The 8487-nt window shown below is 53.4% G+C and overlaps 1 protein-coding gene across 1 annotated transcript; it reads right to left on the bottom strand.

Annotated features, from left to right (window-relative positions):
* Positions 1 to 2025: 2025 nt before the first annotated feature.
* On the bottom strand, positions 2026 to 2355 carry IUM83_19471 (rna polymerase ii mediator complex subunit 10; the record flags this gene model as incomplete). Its single annotated transcript, XM_067944522.1, has 1 exon — positions 2026 to 2355. The coding sequence occupies one exon, from the start codon at positions 2353 to 2355 to the stop codon at positions 2026 to 2028; it is 330 nt and encodes a 109-aa protein (XP_067789596.1).
* Between the last annotated feature and the right edge of the window lie 6132 nt (positions 2356 to 8487).

Below are 8487 nucleotides of genomic sequence, written 5' to 3'. Positions count from 1 at the left end.
TAGTAGCGGTGACCAGGAAGCTCTCGTACTGGCTCATGCTCACGCAGGAGCCAGCTCGGGTCCACGGCACACTCGTCCGAGGACAGCAGCACGTTCCGGCAGCCCAAGCACGTGCGCGGCCGCGAGTACTAGCTATCTACGTTCGAGTTGCCAGTGTTGGAGCTCAACGCTTTTGGCCGCGTCCCCCACAGTCGTGGCATCACTGTCGGCCGTGCTCAGGATACTCACATCGACGGTCTCGGAGCCAGCGCCGCTACAACAACAACAACTACTACTACTACTACTATTACCACTGCTGCTGCTGCTGGTGGTGGTGGTGGTAGTGCTGCTGCTGCTACTACTACTGCCGGAAGTGTCGTTTACGTTGGCGTGGGGGGCGGAGGAGGGTCGGTGGCGAAGGAGGAATTATCCGTGGCCCCCAGCGGCTTGACCACTTTCATAAGGCTACAGTAGCGTACCGCAACCATATACCTGATAAAACCTTTTTTGCCTGCCACCTATTCGCTGACCATGACATGTTCAGACGCTACATGTGCATGCACTTTAAGCTCGCTAGCTATGCTCAAGGATGCCAATTGCCTTATGCAAAAAACCTGTTCATAGATCTGATCAGTTCAGTATATGATCACAATGAGATTCTACCGATCCGCCGACCCAGAAGGCGCTTTCCCAGCGGCATTTGAGCGTCCGTGTTGCCGCGATCCTTGTCGAGGTGCGGAAACATCATGTCTAACGTGTCCGCCGATATTATGACAGTGAACATCGTAGTAGCTGCGAGAATTCCGAGAGTTGCCGCCTCCACCCGCTTAAGGTGCATTGCTGGGTACAAGAAGTATGTTGCGTATCGGTGTAGCTGCTGCGCCAGACCGCCAACCCCGGACGCACTCCCCATGACGATATCTCGAGCGAACTTCAGTTCCACCAGAAGTGACTTGATCATGGGGAACATTCGCAGGAGGTTCAGGTTTCCTGGGAAGACGAAGGAGTTTTGTAACCACTTCTATCTCCGCGCGACCAGAACTCAAGGGCCGTAACGGAGCTCCACACACAGCTAAGTAGGTCTGCCATTCTCCAATTCTCCTCCGTTCGATAACCCACCTCACCACACCCTCCAGCGAGGCTTGTCAGCGAAGGTATGTCTTTGCCCCCCTCAACGAGTGAGTCGCCGCTACGGAAAAGCTCAGACCCACCAATTCCGATAAAATCCCTGGATTTTGGAAGCGGGTTTGTACGAAGGTGAACGCCTTGGCCACGAAGCATAACGTATTTCCGCTGCCGCTGGCGTGAGGTGGGCCTCCTTGCTGTATTTGCATGAGGCCATCAATTTCCTTTCGCAGATCCGCGTTGGCCTTCTCCAGATTGAGTAGATATTCTCGCTGCCTTTGGCGGTAACGGCTCTGGTTAATGCGGCAACACTCTATACGCCGTGCCACCTTGGCGTTCTGCAAAGTCGGATCTGTCCGTGCACGCGCTTTTCGGCCTTCGCGCTGCTGCGATGTTCGCAGAGTAGCATCACTGGAAGGTCACTCATGGGGCAGTCTGAAGGAGAACCTTGGAAACTGAGACTCAGCTCCAAACGCCCGGAAACGTGCACTTACCTCCATTGCGAACGCTCAATTAAGCAGTCGTCGGGATGTCCTCAGACCCACGATATTTCACATGCACCATACATCGACATTTTGGCGTGAGTAGGGAACCACACATAAGTGGTGGTGGTGTGTTCAATTAGATGAGCACGGACTACTTTGAGTCGACAGATTGTGCTCAGGTATGATACTTGCCTCTCACAAAATTGTGTGCAGTATTCCTACCAACCTCACGAAGTGGTGATTGTTCTAGGTTACACCAGCCAGGCCGTCAAAGTTGGGCGTGCAAGCAATGTCTTCCCTGCCGTGCTGCTGTCAGTTAGAAAGAATGGAATCACTCGATCTCTTCCTGCAGCCCGGTCTGCAGCGCTAGCTTGAGCATCTCGAGCATGTCGGCTGCGGCGGCGGTCTGCTCGCTCTCATCGCGGCACTTCTCCAGCTACGCCTTGGTGAAGAGCTCCGAGTTGGACCTGCTCTTCTCGTCCAGCACCTTCAGCACCTGCAGCGCGATGTCGGCGTGGTAGTCGGCGGCCGCCGCGGCCACCGCCTTGAGCAGCTCCACGTAGCGCGCGGCCTTCTCGTTGAGGAAGCCCAGCTGGTCCCGGCGGAAGTCTGCTGCGCCGTCCGCGAGCTGGTCCAGCGTGCGCACCACGTCCACCAGCGTCTCCAGAAGCTTGGGCGGCAGGTGCTTCACCAGGTCGTCGCAGAGCAGCGCTGGGTCCTGACCGAAGGTAGCGGGGCCGCCGCACCTCACAGGCACCAGCTGCAGCTTGGTGGCCCGCGCGCGCCCCACTCCCACGGCGGTCGACGGCGTCTTGGTCCGCGGAAGGAGCTACGGGCTGGTTCCGTCCTGCGTGCGGAGCTCTTGTGGATCCGTGGTCGCGCCCTACGGCGTGTGAAGGTGGACGTATCCGAGATGCACGTCTACCAACTAAGCGACTTCCGGTACGTCGAGGTCGATAGCCTCTCCGATACCTCGGCGGATGGACCCACGCGTTTTCCGCTAACGAACGGTCAGTCGGTGATCAAAGTCGATGCGTTAAATTACGCATTACGACCCGGTCAAGGCGTTAACTTCACCGTATTAAGCGCAACAGAACTCCGTCACCAACAGGACGCGCTAATTGCAACTTGCCGCAAGAAGAGATCAGGTATTCCAGCTGCCATGATGGCAAGCCTCTCTACCCCTTTTTTGCCTACAGATATAGTCCCCTTAGTGAAGCCAGCCTCACTCCGGCTTGTTCACAGCACATAGTAGACTTCTCTACCGCTTCCCGCGCCAACAGACCTAAGGTCTTATATACCGACACGGCACCAACATTGAGCGATCCAGTAAGCCATGCTAATACCGCCGATCAAATCACGCCCCCCCCCCCCCCCCCGCTGGCGCCGCAGCGCCGCGCAAGCTGCCTCTCAACAGCCAAGCCTTGATAGCTCTGACAACGGTAGTGACCCAAGCTCCGACGAAGAAGATATCCGAGAAGTACGGCAGATGAATGCCCCATTGCTCAAGCGCAGGCGATTCAATGGCGACGACACTAGCTCCGAAAGCAGCGACGCCCCCTCCGACCGGCGATCTTGCACACAACGAGGGATCCTATTCCACCCGTCTCCAGCTGACCGACACATTCACGCTGCTATTGTTCATCATCGTCACAATGGTAAGGTTCCTCAGACGTTACTTCAATCAGTCCAGCAGTCACCACACGTTGATTTTCCTTGCGACGCCCGCCGTGCTGCGAGGGCTGCACTCCTTCGGATTTGATCTCGGATTGTCGATTATGCACTGCAGAAGAACACTATGGGACGAGGAGGTCATCAGTAGTGAGAAGGGAGTCAACCTCTGGGACTTCTTGGCCAAGAACGGATACCCAACACCCCCAAAAGTGACCAGCTACGCCGACTTAATAAGCGCGTTAAAAACTCACAAGTTTAGTCAACATTTTTACAACAGCGAGACGGTAGAGTTTATCTTAATCGCGAAAGATTTCGTCATCCAATACGCTGATCATGCTCGCTATGACCCGACAATGGAGCGCCTTCTTGCCGTTTGGGTTAACGGGAAATTCAGCTTGTTCCGCGACATCATCATCTCGGCAGGGCTCGAAGAGGCAATCAAAGTCTCGGCGCAGCTTAGCCGCAGCGACGATAAACTGGCAGCTCTCCGTGACTCAAGCCGATCCTGGAAACAAGCGTCAAGTTCAACACGATTTCGCAATCCCGACAATGACCGAAATCGTTCCCACCGCCCTTCAAGCTCTAGCCGTATCCCGCCCGACGTCTGCTCGCGTTGCCGCTCGGGGAGGACGGTCGCAAACTGTACCTGAAGTACCTGTCCAAGACGTGTTGTGTATTCACAAAGTGCTCAAATTCTCATTTCCGGCCGAAGTCGCTGACAGAGAAGTAAAAGCCCTCATTTTGAAACGCTGGGGTGGCCTTGGGACTCCGTTCGCCGATTTATGATTGTCCGACATCAGCCACGAAAGCGAGCACTCGCAACTGAGATACATTCGCTCTAAAGAAAAGAAGTACAACAATTTCATGTCCACATTACAGCGCGTTCAGGTCGCAAACCAAGCCATTATCCAGGAAAATAATAAAAACAACGCGATAAGACTACAGCTACCTCCGCGTCGAGAAGGCCTGGAGGACGATGTTGACGCGGATCATGTACAATTCTGGACCTCTGAGTACCCGAACGATGTCGGATAGCTTCTGGGAGCGTTGTTTTGGAGGCCGCGACAGACCTAAGGCCCAACAAGGACTTGCCCGAGCTCGCAGCACCGGTGGACACGGCGCTCGCGCCGATCGTCAGCGAATGGAATAAGATCGTGCGCTACGGAGTAAGGCCCCGGTGGACCACCGGGCTTCCTCCTAGACAGTCTTCTCGCCCCTCGAATCACTCTGGTATCCAGTCAATGTCAAAACAAATCCGACGTCACATGCGTGTCAGTCAACGCGACGACCGATATCTGATTGTTGACGCTAGCATACATACTAGAGCAGTGGCCATAAGTTTTCATAAGCCCTCATGGAGCGGTCGAGAAAACTGGATCCGCAACCGGTGAGATTCGTCCCATTAACGACTACTCAATCCCTCGTGGTCACTCCGTTAACGACTACCCAATTTCCCTTCGATCTCGTACAATCCGCCGCGTGATACTGCAAGGCGGATTCATCAACTGACGTCCTCTCGTATCGGAGAATGCGTTCTAATGATGCTCGGGGATGTTTCCGGCGCTTTTCGCCACATCCCAGTACATGCCGACTCGGTTCACATGTTCGCTTTCGTATTCGAAGAATTCCTCATCATCGACTTGTCGTGCGGGTTCGGATGGTGCGGGCCCCTATCTTTTATTCGATCGCAGGCGTCATCATCAACACACTCTATGAACATGGAAACTTGCTCGGTCGCCAATTCACCGGTAAAGCGTGGTGCGACGACCACACATGAATTGAGGTCGACACCGAAACAACGTGTTTCGACGCAAATATGTGGCTACGGCGTGCGATGGCTACTGTGCTAGGACCTACCGCAATTAATGAGAAGAAATTCACCACTTGGTCTACCAAGTGCAAAACGCTCGGGCTCTTCTGGGACACAAAATCAGCATCGGTGTCAGTGCCCGCTCAAACACTCGCGAAGGCTTCCCACCGAGTCCATCAACTTCTGTCGACTAAGATCGCTACTCGAACCCAAATGCTTAGGGTGAGCGGAAGTCTCCGCCACGTGGTAAGCTGTTTTCCACCAGCTCGCGTGTTCATACAAACCTTGCAAGACGCAGCGTCTCGATGCCCAAAATACGGTCAAATTTCATTGCCAACACCAGTACTCGAAGACCTCTGTTGGTTCACAGGAGTTCTTCAACATCCATTGCGGTTTAACGCCATACCCGTTTTTGATTTCGCCGAGCTGTACGATCCACAATATCACGTGTTCGTGGATGCAAGCGGAAGCGGCCTGTGCACAATCGAGCCATCTCTAAAACAATACATTCGACAACGCTTCACAGGTGATGACCTCAGCAATACCTCTGTTAACGTTCGCGAACCGCGATGTGCTGTTCTCGCAGCTTTCCACTGGGGTCCAGTCTGGTTTGCATCGAACAAAACAACGCGAACACACGTCCAATTTCACATTGATAATGTGAGCGCAGTTGCCTGGCCAGACCATCACAACAGTCGAAACAAGGTCGCCATGATGCACAACCGCCTGCTATCGCTCGCAGAATTTCGGTACAACCTCGTATTCAACGCCTTTCACATCGCAGGGAAGCACAACGTGATGGCGGACGCAGGGTCTCGCGCGTGGAACGGTGACCACACACTCACCAATAAATGGACTAACATGTCGTCTTCGTCACAGGCGCTGCTAGAAGCACCCTTCGACAATCTATCCGACGTCTGGGATCAATGCTGCGCCAAAACACCTTGGCAAATGCTACCACAATCACGTATACCCGCCATTGGAGCCAGTGGTGTCGACTCGCCAACGAAATGGGTTGGTCTCGGTGGCTCACGTCTTCTACAGCTTCTAAACGGCTGGCATACTTCGCCACATACTGCTGGGCCGATAGATGGAATGCACGCAGCAGCAGAAACCACTAATCCACTATCAAGCTTAAACTCACAAGCATCCGATGGTAGCACAGGCGATACAAAAACATAGCGCTTCCGTCCAGCCCAAAACTCGACTTGTTACTGCAAGGCATCAAGCGCATCTCCAAGTCTGAGTCGAAAAAAACAACCTCTGACTCCGCCATTCCTGCGCATGCTATATCGCTCTCTCGATATTTTCAAGCCGAGACAGCGTTTACTGTGGGGAAGCATCATCATCGGATACTTCTTTCTCCTTCGACGATCCGAGTTCCTCAAGGTTAACAACACTCGACGGTTCTTCTGTCTGAAGACATGTAATGCGTTCTTTTCCGATGACGACGGCCGACGAGTATCACGGAAATTAGCCACATCAGTGATGATAGGCCTAGAACGTGCGAAAAACGATAAGTTTGGACGCGGTGCCTGGCGCACGATGAATGCGTCGGGCGACAAGCTGTTGTGTCCATTGAAAGGGCTCCGCCACATCCTTCGAGCTCGACAACTCCTGAACATGGGGTCCCGTAAATACCTATTCGCGTCACTCACAGCCACGGAAGTGGTGAACGCCATCAAGAAGACCGCTCGAAGAATTGGTGTGCCGGCAGCAAGATACTCGTCACACTGAATTCGCATTGGCTGGGCAACAGCCCTGGCCGCCGGCGGAGCTAGCAAGCTATCTATCAAATTCCTCGGGCGCTGGCTCTCAAACTGCTACGAAGAATGCCCTAGATTGGTCGCCACGCAGTCAAAGGGGCTATCGCAACAAATGGTCCGGCGGGTCAAGTCATCTCGCGCGGCAAGCAAGTAATCTCACCCACGGGGCCGCTCACCACGCCCTTGACTCGACTAGCCACACAGAAAGCATCTGAACCGACGACGCATTAGTTGCAAGATTAAGTTAGAAGTAGTGGCAGCTCGTACTCCTTACTCTCGTTTCTCACTCGGCTCGCAGAAAGCGAACCCGCCTCACCACGCCCTTGACTCGACTAGACAAAACACGTTGTCGTTTGCCCCCAATGCGCATGAAGGAAACTGTGGACGCTGTGTGAAATGCGCACAAACAAAAGGATCGCCAAGAGGACAAAGATACACCGGACCCGGATAATCATATCGATTTCAAGTTCCATCTGAGGATAACACTGAGCTGTGGCTCCACATCGTCGAGTGTGTCGTCGTGAGGCGAATTGTCGGGACTTATCGAGTCGGGGTCGTGACGAAGGTTTTCTCGGAGGGTGAAGGCATCGTGTAATGGAGTTACACGCACAAGTGGCTACAAGTCACTTGTGATTTTAACAGATAAGATATCTGTTAAAAGTTTTAGATATTTCATCACCTTGGTGTAACTCACACCAATGGATACATTGAAGTGGGCCACCACAATGAGTGGTCCACACCTACCCAAAGATCCTATTGGTAGAAAGCAGCATCTTTCTACTAATCAGAGACGTGCATATTGGCGGGGCTCTGACAGCCAGTCGCTGTCAACCCCTTTCATAGATGGTAAACCGTTTTCGAAGATTTAGGACGAAGATCAATTTACAAACAATACAGTTCTCATTCTACCTTAAACTACCTACTTGGCGTTTTATTTGATTTATATTATACTTGTGGACTCAAGTATAATTAATTCAAATTATTAATAAACTCCTACGCTTCCTCATGCACGTAGCGCGACGTGTAAGCTAAAGTAGTGAGCCAAAGTAGGCCCACTACACCTGGTAGCACTTTGTAGTCCGTCCAACGACCGACTACGTGACGTTCGTAAGCGGTGTACGAACGCGGAGCCGAGAACCACATGAGCACGGAGGTGCCCATGGAGAGCTCCAATACGCCTGCAACTCATGTTGCACGCGCGGACTGCCCCCACCTGTCTGATCCAGAGTGGGAAGCCCTCCAACGACTGTCAACAGTCATTGGAGAAGCGGCGATAGCTACGATGCTGCGTGCGCTATCGCCGACAGAACAACATGGTGTTGCTCTGGGGTTCATCGTGAAGGAGCAGCGTGATGATGCTTCCGCAGTGACGGCGTCGTCAGGGACGACTCCGCGTGCTCAATCATTGAAATTGAGCGTAAGCAATTACGTGGGAAGAGAGGGCGAACCTCTCCTTCGGTGGCTTGTCGAGCTTGACACAGCCATAGCGGGTCGACGCATCGTCGACCCGCTGTCGAAGGTTGCGTTCACCATGTCCTGCCTTGGCGGACGCGCAAGGTGTTGGGCGTATGGGCGCCGACTCTATGATCCTACGTGCTTTAGCACGTACGAAGTGTTCAAAGAGGAGCTCAAACAAGCGTTTGAGCCC

The sequence above is a fragment of the Phytophthora cinnamomi genome (assembly GCF_018691715.1).
Source record: "Phytophthora cinnamomi strain GKB4 chromosome Unknown Contig51, whole genome shotgun sequence".
NCBI classification, from domain to species: domain Eukaryota; phylum Oomycota; class Peronosporomycetes; order Peronosporales; family Peronosporaceae; genus Phytophthora; species Phytophthora cinnamomi.
The sequence above is the reverse complement of the archived record's forward strand: the minus strand, read 5'-3'. Positions and strand labels throughout refer to the sequence as shown.